Source organism: Terrapene carolina, unplaced genomic scaffold (assembly GCF_002925995.2).
Source record: "Terrapene carolina triunguis isolate 2854851 unplaced genomic scaffold, T_m_triunguis-2.0 Scaffold96, whole genome shotgun sequence".
NCBI classification, from domain to species: Eukaryota; Metazoa; Chordata; order Testudines; family Emydidae; genus Terrapene; species Terrapene triunguis.
Genome location: NW_020664447.1, coordinates 46,990,714 through 47,010,295, shown reverse-complemented (window position 1 = coordinate 47,010,295; position 19,582 = coordinate 46,990,714). Strand labels below are relative to the sequence as shown.

At 39.5% G+C, this 19,582-nt stretch overlaps 1 protein-coding gene across 1 annotated transcript in view; it reads left to right on the top strand.

Annotated features, from left to right (window-relative positions):
* Positions 1-2,934: 2,934 nt before the first annotated feature.
* SPRED1 (sprouty related EVH1 domain containing 1) overlaps positions 2,935-19,582 on the top strand; it is a 99,070-nt gene continuing 82,422 nt past the window's right edge. The window contains exon 1 of the mRNA XM_024202060.3: positions 2,935-3,895. Coding sequence (XP_024057828.2) covers positions 3,864-3,895 — 32 coding nt within the window. The 5' untranslated portion in view covers positions 2,935-3,863. The remainder of the gene's footprint in view (positions 3,896-19,582) is intronic.

Genomic DNA, 19,582 nt, shown 5'->3' with positions numbered 1-19,582 from the left:
CCTTAATGTTCGAAACGAAGAAGTGGGTTGTAGCCCACGAAAGCTTATGCTCTAATAAATTTGTTAGTCTCTAAGGTGCCACAAGTACTCCTGTTCTTTTTGCGGATACAGACTAACACGGCTGCTACTCTGAAACCTACATAAAAGTAAAACATTATAAAGAGATTATTCATTACAGTATATACAAAGAGAAAAATATTATTGCTGCATGTTTAAGATATGTGTTAAAGGCCATTATTAGAGAATGGGTGATAGTAGTTTACTGTAATTGTTCCATTATATTTAAGTTAGAACTCTTTTTATACACACACAAAATTGCTATCAGTAGGAATATTATAAGGAATTTAAATTATGTATAAAAGAAGGACCTTCTTGCATCAATACATCATGCTGTGTTAGATAAAAATGGTTCTATTGAAATTCATTGACAGAAGGAACAAACAAACTAAAAAAAGTGTAAGCTCTTGGGGCAGAGATCATCATTGTTGCTGTATGTTTGTACAGCTCCTAGCACAATCAAGTCCTGGTCCATGACTAGGGCTTTTAGGTGCTATGGTAATACAAATAAATATAATATACAGAGGTATATTATATTTATTTGTATTACCATAGCACCTAAAAGCTATGTAGCATCTTCGTGGACTGCTTCACCCATTGAACAAAGGACAGTTTCTCACAAAAACATTTCTGGGAGCAATTGCTGAAACTTGAACGCAAAAGGCACCATGTCTACTGAGAAAGGGAAACCTGTCCTAAGCAACTGCCCAAGGTGGCCAGTAAGAAACTGTTTGGCCAACAGAAGTGAAACAAAATTATACTGGAAGCATGTGGAATAATTACAAGTGGCCCCATAAAAGAGGGAGATAATCTTTAGTGCAAGTTTCACTGTATCTCTAATTTTCAGTTAAATCAGGCAAAGAAGCTCTTCTACAGTAACATGCTTACTATATAAGCTGAAAAGGCTTAGGGATGGGTTTTTTAAACCCTCTTCCTCCTGCATACCTATCCTGGAACAGTTACAAGTACTTCCATTTTATTGTGTGTTTGTTTTAGAGAGGAGGCCAAGTCTGTGTTTCATATATTTTTCATGGGAGGCAAGGTGGGTGATGTAATATCTTTTACTGAACCAACTTCTGTTGGTCAGAGAGATAAGCTTTCAAGCTCACACAGAGCTCTTCTTCCCAGTTCCGTATAAGTGCAAAAGCTTGTCTCTCTCTCACCAACAAGATATTACGTCGCCCACCTTCTCTCTCTAATATCCTGGAACCAACACAACTACAACATCACTGCATATACCTTTTAATATTGTTTCTCTTCTGTCATAATGTAAACTACACAGATAAACTGATTCCAGATTTACACAATAAAGAAACTATTTATAAAGGGGGCTCTCTTCAAAACTGAAACGGTACAGTGAGTAATGTGCATTTTATGGATAGTACATCCACAAGGATTTAAACTGGATGGATTAAAGGCAAGCATAGCACATCCTTAAAAATTTAACCATGTTTCTAGATTTTCCAGTCTATCGTTGTTCCTAAAAGCAGCATCAATAAAGAATTACGTAGAGGAGGACACACTGAAAACATAATCTACTAAAAAGCAACAGAGGGTCCTGTGGCACCTTTAAGACTAACATAAGTATTGGAGCATAAGCTTTCGTGGGTGAATGCCCACTTCATCAGACGCAAGATTCTACTAAAGATTCCATTCTGTCCTTTTCTAATCGCCTCCTCCTCTCCCCCGGACAAAACAAGGAGACATTGGTGCTGTTGTTGCTGATATCCCAGAGGTGCATCCACATTGGTAAAGAAGCCTGCCAACCCTATAGGAGAATTTAAAGAGGAAATATTCGATTAACTAAAAACACTTTGCATGTGTCTATGCGAACTCTGATAGTAATGATAAATGGTAGTCACGGGCCTCCTACGTGTACTGTAGAAGGAGAGGCATTTGTTTAAAGTGTGTCAGGCCACGCTTCAACAACCTCTGACGGCAAACACTACCCCTTCTCACATTCCTCCATGTCTGCAATCTTACACCTCGTGCTTATTAGCAAACCCCTTTCAAGCATGTCAGAAACAAATCCATGCATTAAAAAATGGATTGAATGGACAGAAAAGTATTGGCTCAGGCTTACAGAAAGTATATTGATTCCTTGCATTGGCAAGAAGATTAATGCAGGCAATGAGCATGTTCTGCAGCAGCTATTGGCATGTAACCGGAGCAGCATCCTGTTCCCACTGAACTCAATGGCAAAAATCCCATTGCCTTCCATGGGAGCAAGCTCCTTGCAGATTAACCATTCCCTCCTTCGTGAATAGAAGGAATTGCAGTTTAGCCCAGCAGCACTCGGTGAATACCGTGCAATGTTTTGTGGTGCAGCAATGCAACCTCAGCACTAGCGCTGCATGCATTAACCCGGTCCGCCCCCTTGCAGTGTGGCAGCAGAGCCCACTTTATAAGCAGAGTAACAGATGAGTGTGTGCCATGTACACGCTTTGTGCTGCACCAGGGCAGCCTCCCTGCCTGCCAACGTCTCCAGCCCTTATAGGAAGGGAACAACACCGACCGATCCAACTTTGCAGGACGGGAAGCGAGTTGCCTGCACTGTGTTGCCTTACAGCCCTGCAGCCTCTCTGGGCCCTCACCCTTCCAGACCGTGCAGGCAGGCAGCGGCTCTAGCTCTCTTGCTAACTCTCTTCAGTTCTCCCTCACATACATACAGCCACAGGCTCTCGCTCTCTCGCACACACGCACACAGAGGAGGGAGAGGGGGTCGCTTGCAGTGCTTTATAGATCCCTCCGCACCTCTGCGAGTGTGTGTGTGACACTGACAACTCCTTGGGAAGTGAGTGGAAGGGAAGGAACTACTTTCAGGAAACTAGCTTGCCCTGGAGGCACTGAGAAGGGAGGCGCTGCAGGCCTCTCCAGCTGCTGGCGTGGGGGCGCCCGAGGGGATTATTTTCTCTGCCGCCCCCCTCTCTCCCCTGGTTATTTGGAATCAAGCTGTGGCGGCGGAAGGAGCCTGAAGTCAACGCTTCCGCCCAGTTTTCCTGCAAGGAGGAGGTGGGAGGAGAGCGCGGGGCTGCGGCTAATGGAGTTGCTGCTGCTGCTGGGGACGGAGCGCGGCTGCTGAACTTATCGCCGGCTCCGGCTGGGGGCTTCTGCCTTCCGCCCCTCCGCGGGACGCCTGCTGGCTCCTTCCCCCCATTCCCCCTCTCCTCACACAAACAGCCGTGACGCATCCCGCCGCCCCATCCCCCCAGCTGCCTCACAGCGCCTCCCCGCTCCACCCCCAGCCCCCGGGCCGCCCGGCTTCTTCCCTGCTCGGGGCTGTTGCTCGCTGCGGGAGGGGTGGGTGATTTGCCCCCCGCCCCTTCCTCCCCTCTCGGATCGCAGCCGCTGCTGTTCGGAGGAATTTGTGCCGCGGCTGCTCCCGTCCCTGCTGCCCCGGGGCGCGCTGCGAGGGGAGAGCCCGCTCGGCGAGGAGGAGGAGGAGGGCACTGAAGGTAGCTGCATCGGGAGATGAGCTGCAGCAGGAGGACGGCGGCGCGGAGTTCACTGCAGCTGGGAGCCTTCCTCTTCCACCAGCGCCAGCCTGTTCCCATTAAAGACCAGAGGGGCTGCGGCTACCACCCTCGCTGAGGCAGGGGGCTGCGCTCCAGCGCCGGACAGCAAAGTCCCTGCGGCTCTCGGATAAAAGACTTGCCCTCTGCCCCTGCAGCGTTGATAGTGATTCTCGTTGGGGAGGCAGATCTGTGGGTTAACAATGGTGAGGTTTCTGGTGAGTTCCTGCTGCGCCCTGGCTGCGTCGGTGCTGCTGCTGCTCCATCTCGCTGTCGGATCACGGTGAGGAAAAAATGAGCGAAGAGACGGCGACTTCTAACAACGAGTAAGCAAATATTATTCCTCTTCTTCGGATTCCTCTCTTTCCTGGCTCGCCTGCCTTTACATTTTGGCATTTCAACGCTGCGTTGCTCTAGCTTTTTGGATCTGTCCCCGTGTGTATGTTTATATTGCGCGTACATGTATAGAAACCCTGAGGGTCTCTTCTTGTGTTTTAGGAGCTTATTTCATAAAGATGGGGAGCCAGTCTCTATGAAAGTGCCGTGCAATTACAGCATGACAGAAAAGTGGCCAGGTAGTGGCGGCGGCGTGTGTTGAAGTTGGGGAACGGTGGGGGTTTAATGTCCGAACAGATACCAACAGTGCACCCCACTCCTCCACATGCCGCCTGGGATCAGCTCTTATCTCCTAGATATTCCACATGGAAACTAGTGTGTGGGAGCATCATCCTGTAGGAAACTGCTCCTGAATTTTAATTGGATGAGTCAGTCAATGTAAATAAAGTTTAAACTTTTCCCTAAAGCTTTTTTTGTTTTTAAATGAGCTGTTGGGACTTCTTTTTTAAGGGGAAAGCAAGTCTCTTAAATTTTTAATGTACCTAGCTTGGATGAAATAATTCGGCCTCATGTGGTTTTTATATATTTGTCCTTCTGAATTTAGTCCGTGATACTTACATTTTGGATGGAGGGGAAGAAATAATATTCTACTAGTAAATGTGTCTTATGGCGTTAAAAAACAGAAATGCAAAGTGTTTTGCGGTAGATTGATCTCAGTCTTTATCAGAAACATTTTGCGTAAGGGTTACTGTTGGCTCTGACTGCTACAGGCTGTGTAATCCTTTCCAGAATAATGACTTGCAATTTAGTCATTTGCTGTAATTTGTTTTACGAGTGATGTGGCTCGTCATAGTGCAGAGACAACTCTTGGTGATGGAAAATAACCGTCGTGTGCTTTTAAAAAAAATATTTTAAATAGCGAGTTAATATATATGACAAAAATGTCATTGGCAGTGGGAGGCAGATTGTCATTTGCATGCATTCCTCTAAATAAAACCTTCATTCCTTAAGATATATCTCGTTAAGGAAAAGCAGTTTTCTTTTTAAAACACTGACTACATTTTCAAAGTTGGATAACAAGAGTTTTGAGAAATCCTGAGCTCCAGTCTGTAAAGCACGAAGCATTACACTGAGATGGGTTAGAAGGTGAATTGCTTCAGTATCAGTGTAACGAGGCAGAAGCAGTCGCCATGTTTTCTTTTTTGTGAATCGTTCTAATTTGCATACCACAATCTCCATTCATAAAAAAAAAAAAAATTTAAACCACCATCACCGTTGACATTTAACAAGACCTGCCATGCAAATTGTATAGGCCTTTTCCTGCACGTCAACGGACTGGTTATTGTAGGAAGTTTGAACGTTAGGATTTCCAGGTCTACTTGTATTTTTTTTAAAAATTGCTTGTTGACAGAGTTATGTGGGAAATATCAGCTCGGGGAGGTGCTGGGAGCACGTGATCTACTCCATTCATAAAATACCTGGCTGTCCATTCACAGTGCAGTACACTGTCTGTGCTAAACAGACTTGCAGATTAGATCTGCATAGACAGAGGAGAGACTAAGAGGTTTATGTCAGAGTGCAGTGGGGGAGAGACTGCTTATTGTTAGCGAGCCTGGAGAAACCTGTACTTTTTGTTGCTGGTTTTCTTTTTTTGTTTTTGTTTTTAAAATAAAGATTGCATTCAAAGAGAGACATTAATCCAGAAATCACTTTCTTTATTAAATTTCAAAATGTATTAAGGAAAGGAGTGTTAAGAAGATAGAGTAATTTCATCTTTAGAAACAGTGAATCAGAAATAAAATACTGAAAAATCAAATTCACCAGTGCATTTTGTTGCATTGCTTTCAAGACAAAATATTAACCATTTTGCCAATTCCCATAGCAATAAACAATTCAGATTACTTTTTATGATATCAGTATAACACTACTATTTATTTCTATATCAAGGAATATCAAATGCTAGTGTTTCTAATAAGTCTAACCTTAATGAGATGATATTGGCTTGAAAATAACATCTCAGATAATGCTGTATCTTCTGTTAACAAATGCCTCAGATGGCTAAAATTGAAAAGTCAATGAAAAGGAAATATTTTTCTATTTTTGTGAATTTTACAGCATTTCTGTATAGTCACTTTTCTATTTAGACAGTCTTTTTTTCCTCTCGCTCTCTCGCTGAAAAGACCTTTTTAAATATCAAAGGAGCAGAACACTTTAAAAAAAAAAAAAATTTGAACCAATGTAGAGGATGCTATATGAGAAATTATATTTTTAATTAGTCTGTTTAAAAAAATTTGAGCATCCCAATTAAAAACAATAATCAAATATTCAAGGGCACTTAGTTGTTGGATTCTAGTTACCCAGCCACAAAACAAATTGAATCTGGTTACCTGAACCCCTTGTTAGAAGTACTGAGTGGGTTGCTGTGTTAAAATGCTTATGTACAGTGTTGATAAACTATACAAACAATATATTTACCAAATATATGACAGATGCTTTTTGGAGGGATTGGGGGAGTTTTGTTGTTAACAGACCAGCAGAATGATGTTTGAGTGACTTCAACACTTTATCAAAAATGAGGGGTATTTCAGTTTGCGTCCATTTTTATTTTTCTATATGCTAATGTAAAAACTTACAAGGCACTGTCAACTTAAAGATCATTTTTTCTGTGTGAACAGCTTTTTTACCTACTATGGTTGTAGGTAACACTCAAGATGACTATAACTGAAAAATTTAAAACAACCTCTAACTTTTTCATTTTGTTTAGTTTGTGGTTTGACAGCACTTAGTTTTTTTCACTATTTGTGTGCGTCTTTCACATAGCAACAGAAGAGAGAACAACGTTATTATCTTAATGTATTCATCTACAAATTTCTCATCAAGTAAAGGCAAATACGGGTACTTGGAAAGACATTTTGTTGCAATGTAAGGGTACGTCTGTACTACCCGCCAGATCGGCGGGTAGTGTTCGATGTATCGGTGATCGATTTATCGCGTCTCATCTGGACACAATAAATCGATCCCTGAATCAACGTCTGTCATCCACCTCCGCAGGAGGAATAAGCGGAGTTGACAGGGGAGCCGCGGCAGTCAACTCGCCGCCGTGAGGATGGCCAGGTAAGTCGAACTAAGATACTTTGACTTCAAGTTGCGTATCTTAGTTCGAACCCACCCCCCCCGCTAGTGTAGCTCAGGCCTAAGTAACTGAGAACTATGGTTGAAGCTTGGTCAATAGTTTTGTGCTTGCAAAACTCCCATTCATGCAGAAGGACTAAAGGATTGAGCTATGTGTTTTTGTTTAGAGCTTGATCTCATCTAAGAATATATTGTATCTTACTGTAAATGAGGTCCGTGAAATAAAAGGGCATGAAAGTTAAAAGCTATATCAGGTGTCACTGCTTCTTGTATTTTTAAATGAATATGTAGAAGGCAGTCATAGAACATTCTGCTTATTATGGACAGGTATTTTTGTAGTTGGGCAAATTAGTTTTAGTTTTTTTGTGTAGTTTTTGTTTTAATTTTCATCTTTGTGGTAAAGGGTGAACAAGTAGATTTTTGTGTGCGCTGTGCCATGCTGGGCCTGGCTGGGACTGTTTTCATGGCAGTTTGACTTGGCTGTTGGACAATAAAAAGAAGGTTGAATCGTTTTTGTCATTTTGATATAGTGGAAGAGTGAAGATTTTTCTTGATGCTCTTGGACATGAGCTAATAATGCTGGTTTGAGCTATGCATAACGTGAACAGGCACCTTGCAAAGTTTTACTCTCTCCTGTATATACCTCCATTCTTGACCAGAAGTACCCCAATAATTCCATCACCGGGCCTCCATTGAACAGAATAAATTTACTACTAAATGGAGAGAGAAGGTGGGTGAGGTATCTTTTATTGGGCCAACTTCACCCACCATGTCTCTATAATATCCTGAGACCAACATGTCTACAACAACACTGCATATGAGAGTTAAAATTAAGTGGCAATTTTTAATGTGGACAAATAACCACTAAACTTGGATGAAATTATTAAACTCATTTTGTAATACAATGCTGTTTTAGGACCCATTAGTCCAAAAGTAAGTGACATCCTACTAGCAGTTTTTTCTCATTATATCCTATTGTTGCGTATGTTAGTTGTAGGTTGCCCTTTAGTGAGAGAAGTGGTGCCTGATTCTGCAAGCCCTCTTTACTGTTTGTTCTTAACTCAATTTTGGGGGTCATTTGTGCATGTTGTAGGCTTGTACATTTAGGCTCTGATTTGTAAATTGTTCTGAGATTCTTATGGATGAAAGGTGATCTTGTGTTCATATAGCCTTCTCATTTCCTTTAACTATCAAGTCATATATTTCCCCTGTTAAATATATTTATTTATTTATTTATTTTATGATGGAGGTATGTTACTGTCCATAGTTTGACAATGAACGGACAGTGTTATCAGAGAGGTATATCAATCTGTCATGTCATGGCAGATCTGAGCTATCCAATTGCAAGACATACACATGGAAGACTCAGTGTGGAGGGAAAAACGTTGGGTCAGATGTATCCCCCAAAACTAGACTAGCTGTGTAAAAATAAAATTAGGTTATACAAAATCTAAAACAAATGTAAATGTTTTCCTAGAACTTTAAAATAAAATTGCAATAGAATTAATATTTTTAAGTATCCCCTTGTATTTCCAGCCAAAATATTGAATGATTAGGTTAATATGAGACCTTGACCCTGGAAATGAAACTAACTGGTCTGTTTTCTTTCTTTCTTTCTTTCTTTCTTTCTTTCTTTCTTTCTGTATGATGCACCTTTGCAGCTTGGACAAACATAGAAAAAAAATAGATTTCTAAAATTCTGTCACTTTTAATAATCTGTTTGTTTGTAGTACAAGTAAGATGTATATAAAATGAGCGAGATTTTAAAAATGTAAATTGATAGTGTCCCTTCTGAATTCACTAATTAGATTGTCACTGCCATTTTATAAATTGTTTCTTTCTGGGGCATAATTTTGTTTTGGAGTTCTGGAGAATCCATTCCAATTTTATTGGCGTTCTCATACTCTTTACTTGGCCTTGTGTCCCAGCTATTACTCTGAAGGCAAATGAACTTTCAGGTTACATAATAATTTGAGAAGTCAAGAAAAAACACTTATGGGTCAGCTTTAGCAGCATTCCTTGATTATTGTGATATCCCAGAAAAAAAATTTCTGGGATGTCACAGTAGAACTGGAGTCAGTGGCATTATTTGGAGAAAGAAAGTTTGTTTTTGTTTTTAAAGGTGATTGTGTTACATCCAACAGTTGAAATGAATAGTAGGGACATTCAGTATGTATTTTGGAAATTAATGACATCTATTAATTTTGGCCCTGATCACGTGCAGAGGGGATTATTAATGAGTAAAGGTTAGGTGTATGATTTATATCTGCAGGACTGAAGCCTCATTTTGCAGGTCTTCTTTAATTTGTCCTTTAGTCATTTTCTGCATATCTATAAAGGTATATGCATGTTAGTTCTTCATTATGACAGATATTTGTGTATATGCTGTTCGTCTGTTCTGCATATAATTACTGTCTGTGTCCATGCATCTCTGTTGCGCTACTGCAGTTTATATGTATAAGTGCATGGAGATGCATCAGTTTAATTAACAAAGTGAACTCTGAGTTTAAACATTTAAGGTTTACAATTTAATTTTAAGTCTGAAAGAATATCAAGTAAATTTTAAAATCCTAATTTCACTATGGATCAACATATGATACTGTTCTAATTTTCCTGCTTATAAAGGCAGGATGGGGAGCTTCTCTGCCTAGTTTATTGTGATAATCTGGAATTGGACATGGAGAGAGAATTCATTAGGGAGAGCCAGTGTCAGCGTAAATGGATTAACAGAATTCAGAGATAGGAGTGTGAAAAGTTAATGCTGGAAATGATGAAAAAATAATACATCACAATGTTGAAATGGAAGGCAAAAAGGGAAGAGAATATAAGGGTGGATTAAAAATTAATAGATTTTTTTAAATGATTTTTTTAAATTTAACAGGCTATTTTTAAAAATAAATCTATTTTAAAATTGGATATTGAACACCTATGTTAAGGCCTAAATTTATCATAATCTATTTTAAGTTAAGTACCAAAAATAATACTAAGCAGTAACTGTCTGCTTCAGCCACCGTTCCAGAGGACATGCTTCCATGCTGACAACTAGTTCTGCCTGATAACAGCCCAAAGCAGTGGGGACTGACGCACGTTCACTTTCATCAGCTGGGTCAGATGCCACCAACAAAAGGTTGATTTCCTTTTTTGGTGGTTTGGTTTCTCTAATTTCTGCATCTGAGTGTTGCTCTTTTAAGATTCTGACAGCATGTTCCACACCTCGTCCCTCTCAGATTTTGGAAGGCACATCAGATTGTTAAATCTTGAGTCGAGTGCTGTAGTTATCTTTAGCAATCTCTTATTGGTACCTTCTTTGCATTTTGTCAGATCTGCAGTGAAAGTGTTCTTAAATCGAATAACGTGCTGGGACGTCATCTGAGACTGCCATAACACGAAATATATGGCAGAATGTGGGTAAAACCACAGAGCAGGAGACATACAATTCTCCTCCAAGGAGTTCAGTCACAAATTTAATGCATTATTTTTTTAACGAGTGGCATCAGCATGGAAACATGTCCTCTGGAATGGTGGCTGAAGCATGAAGGGACAGACAAATGTGTAGCATATCTAGTATGTAATGCAGTGCCGGCCACAAAAGTGCCATGCCAATGCCTGTTCTCACTTTCAGGTGACATAAATAAGAAGTGGGCAATATTATCTCTCGTAAATGTAAACAAACTTGTTTGTATTCGTGTTTGGCTGAACAAGCAGTAGGATTGGGTTGACTTGTAGGGGCTATTTCTAATAGGATGAGGTCTACTAATTCTACAGCCTTGAAGGGCATTGTGACCAGAAACAGTCAATTCAACTCACTAACTACAAGTAATCCTCCCTTTGTTTAATAAATCAGCATTATATATAACATTGTTTGATAAACCTTTTTTCTTATGTATCAGCACATTTAAAGTAGTTTCATTTAATAAAAATATGCTGTTTTTGTGCATTTGTAATTTAATCTGTATTTCCATTCAAATAGAACTTAACACAAATCAGAAGTAAAATATTAATCATCTAGTAAATGAGTAATGCATCATTCACCATTTTCTAACATAAAAATGTAAAAATTGAGAATCTGGATAAATTAAGTTAAAATATATAATTACTGACATTACACTTGTATACCTTTATCCTCCTGGTTAGTGCAAAAAAAAAAAAAGGCAAATTTAGCATAAAGGTTGTTTAGTTACAAATAAGTATATTTTAATGGTTCCCAACCAATGAGAATCAACCATTCTTTGGGGAAATAACTAAAAGTGCAATTGCAAAACAAGATTGAAATTATTTATTTAAATATAGGTTTCCTACTTGCTGATTTAAATCAGGATTACGTTGGTGATTTTGTTGCTTTGATTTAAATGAATCTGCCCTGCAGAGAAGTGATCTTGTATCCCTAAGACAAGGGACAGTGTATTTAATTTATACAAAAAAAATCAGAAAGAAATTACAATATGTATAGAGTTTTAATGTAAGTGACATAAAAACATCACATAAAGTGGTATGAAATTTTGTACTGGCCTAAATATACTCTGCAGATTCCCCCTGGGTTAAGTATGTTTCAGGGAATTTGGACAGAACACAGGCACTGTCATATTGTATTGGACCTAAGGTCCATCTATTCTATTACTGTCTCTCTGACAGTGGCCAGTACCAGGTGCTTTAGGGGTAGGTGTAAGAATCCCACACTAGGTACTTCTGGACTATTCTGCCCCTATATTAGATCTCATCATAATTCTAAATTGATTTAAGCCATGAAGCATGATATCCCTTCCACACAATTTTTATCTTCAATTATGATAAATTCTCGATATTCTTGATATTAACATCCCTTCTTGAATCTTGTTAGTTCTTGGCCTCAATTTCCCATGGCAATGAATTCCTTGGTAATTCCTTGAATTGCATTTGAATTTCCCACCTATTAATTTCATTGAATGTTCCCTTGTTCTTGTGTTATGAGACAGGGAGAACAGAAGTTCCTGATTCACTTACTTTATGCCATTCTTTATTTTACATACTTTTATCTTGTCCTCTCTTAATCATCTCCTTTTCTAAGGTAAACAGTCCCAACATTTCATCCTTGCTTCATATGAAGAGTTTCCATATCCTTGACTCATGTTGCTCTTTACTGAAACCCACTCTAGTTCTGTTGTATCCTATTTAAAATGGGATGATGAGTAATATAACCAGTATTGCAGATGAGACCCCACCACTGATGTAGAAAAAGCATTTTAATTTTAGTATTTATCACAATCCCATTCTTCATGCTGCTTAACATTTTATTCACTTTTTTGACCACAGTCTCACACGAAGCAGAAGTCTTCATTGATATGTTTACAGTGATACCCAGATCCCTTTCCTGAGGAAAGAAAGAAATCTTTAGCACAGCGTACTAGAAAAGCTTACTTATCAAGCAACTGAGAGTAATAGGTGGAATAGCTTATTTATAAAACAGCTATGCTGCATAAGAGTAGCATAGCAAAATATGGATCACCTTGGTTCTCCTTTTCATTTATCCAGTATTGGATAAGAGAACAAGTTTTTGACTCAAGACATTAGCTTAAGAAGAAGCAGTTGGTGATTAAAAATTGCTGGCCCATATCTCCCAGTGGCTTTTGTTGATATATGCCACTGGGAACATGAATATGCTGTATGTCTTTATCAAGAAGGATCTGTAATAAAGACCAGCCTCTAGATCTAGGGAGGGCTTTAAACACATTTTATCAATGTAGAGACCAAGACGACATTTTTTGGTCTTGAATTCATCTAATCCTTACCTACCATTCTCATAATCATAAGACTGTAAGGGACCTCAAGAGGTCATCTAGCTCAGTCTTACCTTGAGTGCAGGGGACTAAGTATTATCTAGATTCTAGGTCATCCCTGTCAGGTGTTTGTCTAACCTGCTCTTAAAAAATCTCCAATAATGGTGATTCCACAACCTCCCTAGGCAATTTATTCCAATGCTTAACTACCCTGACAGGAAGGTTTTCCTGATGTCCAACCTAAATAGCCCTTGCTGCAATTTAATCCCATTGCTTCTTGTTCTAAGGTTAAAGGAGAAAAAAATTTCTCCCTCCTTCTTGTAACAACCTTTTATGTACTTGAAAACTGTTGTGTTCCCTCTGAGTCTTCTCTTCTCCAGACTAAACAAACCAAATTTTTTCAATCTTCCCTCATAGGTCAGGTTTTCTAGACCTTTAATCATTTTTGTTGCTCTTCTCTGGGCTTTCTCCAATTTGTCCACACTTTTCCTGAAATGTGGTGCCCAGAATTGGGCACAATACTCCAGCTGAGTCCTCATCAGCGCAGAGTGGAGCAGAAGAATTACTTCTTGTGTCTGTCTTAAAACACTCCTGCTACTATATCCCAAAATAGTGTTTGCTTTTTTTGCAACAGTGTTACACTGTTAACTCATATTTAGCTTGTGATCCACTATGACCCGCAGATCCCATATTGTTGGTCCATTATTTCAGTTTATCAGCTATAAAAATCGTGGCTTGGATACTATTTTATTTCTACTGTTGGCCTCCTTTAAGGTAGACAAGAATTAATATCAGTTTCTTCAAGTATGTTCTTGAAGGGAGGAACATGCATTTAAGTGTTCTAAATACTGTAGTTCACTATGAAAAGCACCTTTAGTTCAGTAGTGAGTGGTTTCCTGCATATAATTGTCGTCCTGAATAAAATCCCAACTCAGTCCAAGTAACGTGGGAGAAGGAAAAAAAATAAGTAATTCTCAAAGTAATAAATCATGATAATTGTATTTATAGATTCTGTCAGTCGTGCGGAAATAGAAAAGAACACATGAACATTAAAAGCTTCTATTCCACTGGTTCATAGTGCCACCACAGATTCATTAAAAATAGATTAAATAAGTGTATAGCAAGCTTGAAAAAGCTGCACTTAAACTCAGTAGTTTGGGACCTAATTCCCTTACAGGCAGATAGACCAAAAACCACAGATGTCTTAACTATATCCTGCTTCCTAGCACTGACAGAACGCTTTTTGTGCCACAGATGTTTATCTCGGATGTACTTGCTTTTGAAGATTTATTTTAAAATATCATTAGAGTTTAACACAAGTAGATATTACAACTATATTGTTTCATCTCATGATCTTTGTGTTAACTTGAAAGAGAAAAAGTCCATGTGTTGTAATTTTAGTGCCTCTTCTGTAAGAATGTATTGCTTCTGACAACATAGCATTTGAATAAAGTGATTAGTGATATGATGCCACAGAAACGTAAGTAGTTAGGTTCTTCCCTTCTGACAAGCACAGATTTTAGTTGAGTGAGCAATGTAAATGACCAAATAATATGATCCCAATGTATGTCACAGAAGAACAGTACCAGAATTTGAAATATCATTTATTTTAGTTAAAGAAAGGAGATGGAGGCTTTCAAGCATAAGAATAAATGCATAAAAGTAAAAACAGATGATGTGTTCCCCACCCTTTACAAGGTTCCACCCCAAATTCCTAATTAGTATACGCGTATTTTGAAAATCTAAATATTTCTCTATTTAAAACAATGAAAGGAATATTGTTAACTTGCATTTGTTCCTATATTTAATTTTTGTAAGCACAAGCTTCTCTAAAACCTGTAGAAATGCTTTCCTGCCCATTTTAAAATAACTCCATAAAGAACAATTTTAAACAAATAAACATTCACCTGTAATGTGTGACATCCCATCACTGAAGCTGAAATGATTGATGAACAGAAATGAAATTGATTTGATTCTTTTTTCCCCCCAGGAGCTGAGACTAATGCAGAGAGTAAACAAGAAGCACAGTGAAGAGTAAATTGGATTTGTAAAATGATTTTCTTAATTTATATTATTGTTAGTAACATAGCTAAATAAGTTTGTTAAAATAATAGTTTTTTAAAACTGACGTGTCCTGTTTTTAAAAGGGTAAAAGAGAATCAATAAGATGTAGCTCACAGCATGATATACTGCCTGTGATTTCCCACTCTGGAACAGCACAGCCCTATTTTGGTGAAGGGGCAGGTCCTGAATGCCACAGGAGTGGCTTCTGCCATGCCATTGACATTCAGGAAGGTAGGGGATAAAAAGGGCAGTGGGGAAGGGGAGCACTCAGGTTGCTCTAATTTATGGCATCTTTATGTGGCTGCCTGAGGGTGTGGCTGTAGTCCAGAATTACTGAAGTGCTCCATGCTCTGGTGCTCCCACTCCGTAAACTACTATGCTGGGGCCATGATGGAGGGGCAGCATAGCAGTATGTTTGCCAGCTCTATGCCGGGGGACTCTTTCTGTGGGCCTCTCTTCTCCCCTTATAGCTCCTTACACATCTGGAATGTTATAAAGGGGTAGTAGCAGGGATTAGAATCTGGTCCCAGGTCTCCAGTAGGATTTATTCGATTCTTAATTATACTGCCTTTGAGAATGAATATGGTGAAGCTATTTGTTTGGCAATGCTGTCTTTCCCCACTTTTCCAGAAGAAATAAAATCCAAAATTCCCAATTCCCTTCATTCCTCTGTCTATCAAATACTTTTAAGGCAATGGCAAAGTGTGTCTTAAATCCCCTTCTGGCCTCCAGAGGTTAACTGCCTACTTCTGTTACAAGGTACTCATGTAGTTCAAGTGTTAGGTCTGTGCTGTGGCTTTTATTAAAGGTCCTGGGCTGCAGCCCGTGTGGGCAGTTACTGTGATTCCTCATGATGGCATTTTTGTATTTTCAATTGAGTCTTTAAAAACACTTGCAAATGGCATACACAAATATGTCCAAATAACATTAATATTGCAAAGTCAAGCACTCAAAAGTTTGAAAATGCCAGCATTTGCTTATTTAACCTTAGGGCAAGCGCATAAGCGGGAAGACTTCTGACAGGGTTGCAGAGTCTGGAATAGAACCCTCAAGTACAATGCCTTAAACACAAGGAAACATCCTTCCTCTTCTTGCAGCCCTCTGCCTCATTCACTGTTCGTCCTGCAGACAGAATGAGGCAAGAGTAGAACAAATAGCATGTGATCATATAATTAGACTATCATGCTTATGGTCAAAGGGCAGAAATAGGGTTTCTAGCCTTAATTCTGACACTATCAAACTTCTGAGTAATGTTCTTTGAAACATTGACCTTGTCCTAATGGTTTTTTGTATGTAATTTAGACAGAATTTTACTCTGATTCTTTTCTTCATATACTAATCAAAGGCTCTCTTGTTTACTGCAGTTTTCAGATATAGATGGTGTTACTACTGGGCAAGTCTGTACAATACCCTGTAATATTTCTAGCCAGGATTGTTGTGAACTGCTTCTTAAAACTCTTCGGCTTGACGGTACTTTTTCTGCGCATAAAAGGATATTTTAATGCTTACCTGGAAGCTGAGTTATTACATATCAGTTTGGAAGCTCACCTCTTCCCCCCGATCTCTTATTCACCCATTCCTTTCTCTTTCATTGTGGGAAAATTTTTACTCTTAAATATGCTTTAGTCATATTCTTTTCTTAGTCTTCCTAAAACATTAGTGTCATGAGGAGAATCACATAAACATTTGAGCTTTGTCTTTCTGCCTAATTGGTAGTGCACACCTGACAGAAGCAGACTTTACAGGTAAGGGTTAGGGCCAGCATCTTTTATGGTGTCCACTAATTTGGTGCTTCATTTATTGGGTTCTCTACAAAACTAGTGCCAGGCCTCCTTTTTTTATTTTCTAGACATACAAACCACCTTAGCTGAAGTAAATGAGATTTCTGGGTGCTCACCATCTCTAAAACTAATAAATAGATGTTTTAAAGGAGATCTTAAAAACTAATGGACACACTTGAAACCTTTGGCCTTCCTCTGTTTTTTGCGGATATCAGTGAAAGCATATTGAAATGATTTTTAAGAGATGGTGAGCACCCAGGAGGTCAGAAGAAGCTGGTGGGAGCTGCAGATACTCAATGCTTCTAAAAATCAGGCCCTTAATGCATACAAAATAACTAGAAAATAAGTCCTGTCTACTTAATTCCCCTTAACCTGTGCCACCCTTCAGGAAACTTAATTTTTTAGTAGGCAAGTAACAAATGTTGAAACTTAATCCTGATAAGGTTTCCAGTATGTTATTATCCTTTCTGTATGTATCCTGAACTTCTCTAGTTTAAAACAGCTAAGATATCAATACTATGTTATCATAAACTTTAAACATACTCTTGTAGAGCCTGCCTCTCCTCCCCCCCCCTTCCCCCCACACACATTTCATGCAGTGTTGCTATGGCAGTGGGAAAAAATTCTGCATGTTAACAAGCCCATGTTAAGTATTGGAGGTTTTTCACAAATCAGTTAAGTGCTTGCCTGGGGCACTGAAAATTGAGGCTACAAAACAATAAAAGCCACTTACTAACTAGAAGTGGCAGAAACATTTTAGAGATTGGGGAATCATGCTCTACCATTTGAGATAGACACTTCAGTATTCTATGCAGTGATACTTTTCTGTTTGAAAGCCATATCCAAAAAAGTTGGAACAGTGTTGCCCTATATATACACCTCTACCCCGATATAACGCGACCCGATATAACACGAATTCGGATATAACGCGGTAAAGCAGCGCTCGGGGGGGCGGGGCTGTGCGCTCCGGCGGATCAAAGCAAGTTCGATATAACGCGGTTTCACCTATAATGCGGTAAGATATTTTGGCTCCCAAGAACAGCGTTATATCGGGGTAGAGGTGTATTTTGTATTATAGGCAAGCAGCACAGAGCATTGATGTGAAGGGACATGCTTGTGGAAGTATTTTATGGGTATGTTTGTCTTTAATGCAAAAAATACACCTCCCTTTGTTTTAAAATGTACCTTGCCCCGTACTAAGTTCTTGGAGTTTTAAGTGTACAATTATCAGTCTCTAGTTTTTGATGTTAATATGTCTGCCTTCTAATGCAACAAAGATAGACTGCACCCACATTAGTTGCTATGAAGTAAGGTGAAAATCATTACATTTTCATTTGCTAATTAATATCTGAACAGGGGCTTGTGTACATGGAGCAGTTATTCCAGAATAAGGTAAAGTGCTACCTTATTTCAAGTGCTGTAGCTATTCAAGATTAACTCTCTGTGTGGACACTCTTATTCTAGACACTCTGTAGGTTGGTCACTTTCCCCAGAAAACACCATCCTGGCCACTATGGATGTAGAAGCCCTCTACATCAACATTCCACACAAGCCGTCAGGAACAGTATCCCCGATAATGTCACTGCAAACCTGGTGGCTGAACTTTGTGACTTTGTCCTCACCCACAACTATTTCACATTTGGAGACAATGTAGACCTTCAAGTCAGCGGCATTGCTATGGGTACCAGCATGGCCCCACAGCATACCAACATTTTTATGGCTGACTTAGAACAACGCTTCCTCAGCTCTCGTCCCCTAATGCCCCTACTCTACTTGTGCTACATTGATGACACCTTCATCATCTGGACCCATGGAAAAGAAGCCCTTGAGGAATTCCACCATGATTTCAACAATTTCCATCCCACCATCAACCTCAGCCTGGACCAGTCCACATAAGAGATCCACTTCCTGGACACTACAGTGCTAATAAGTGATGGTCCCATAAACACCATCCTATACCGGAAACCTACTGACCGCTGTACTTACCTGCATGCCTCCAGCTTTCATCCAGACCACATCACATGATCCATTGTCTACAGCCAAGCACATTTGCTCCAATCCCTCAGACAGAGACAAACACCTACAAGATCTCTATCAAGCATTCTTAAAACTACAATACCCACCTGCTGAAATGAAGAAACAGATTGACAGAGCCAGAAGAGTACCCAGAAGTCACCTACTCCAAGACAGACCCAACAAAGAAAGTAATAGAACGCCACTAGCCGTCATCTTCAGTCCCCAACTAAAACCTCTCCAGCGCATCATCAAGAATCTACAACCTATCCTGAAGGACGATCCCTCTCTCTCACAGATCTTGGGAGACAGGCCAGTCCTCATTTACAGACAGCCCCCCAACCTGAAGCAAATACTCACCAGCAACCACGCAACAAAAACACTAACCCAGGAACCTATCCTTGCAACAAAGCCCATTGCCAATTCTGTCCACATCTATTCAAGGGACACCATCATAGGACCTAATCACATCAGCCACACCATCAGAGGCTCGTTCACCTGCACATCTACCAACATGATATATGCCATCATATGCCAGCAATGCCCCTCTGCCATGTACATTGGCCAAACCAGACAGTCTCTCTGCAAAAGAATAGATGGACACAAATCAGACGTCAAGAATTATAACATTCAAAAACCAGTTGGAGAACACTTCAACCTCCCTGGTCATTCAATTACAGACCTAAAAGTCACAATACTCCAACAAAAAAACTTCAAAAACAGACTCCAACGAGAAACTGCTGAATTGGAATTAATTTGCAAACTGGACACCATTAAATTAGGCTTGAATAAAGACTGGGAGTGGATGGGTCATTACACAAAGTAAAACTATTTCCCCATGCTAATTTTTTCCCCTACTGTTACTCACACCTTCTTGTCAACTTTTGGAAATGGGCCATCCTGATTATCACTACAAAAGTATTTTTTTTTCCCC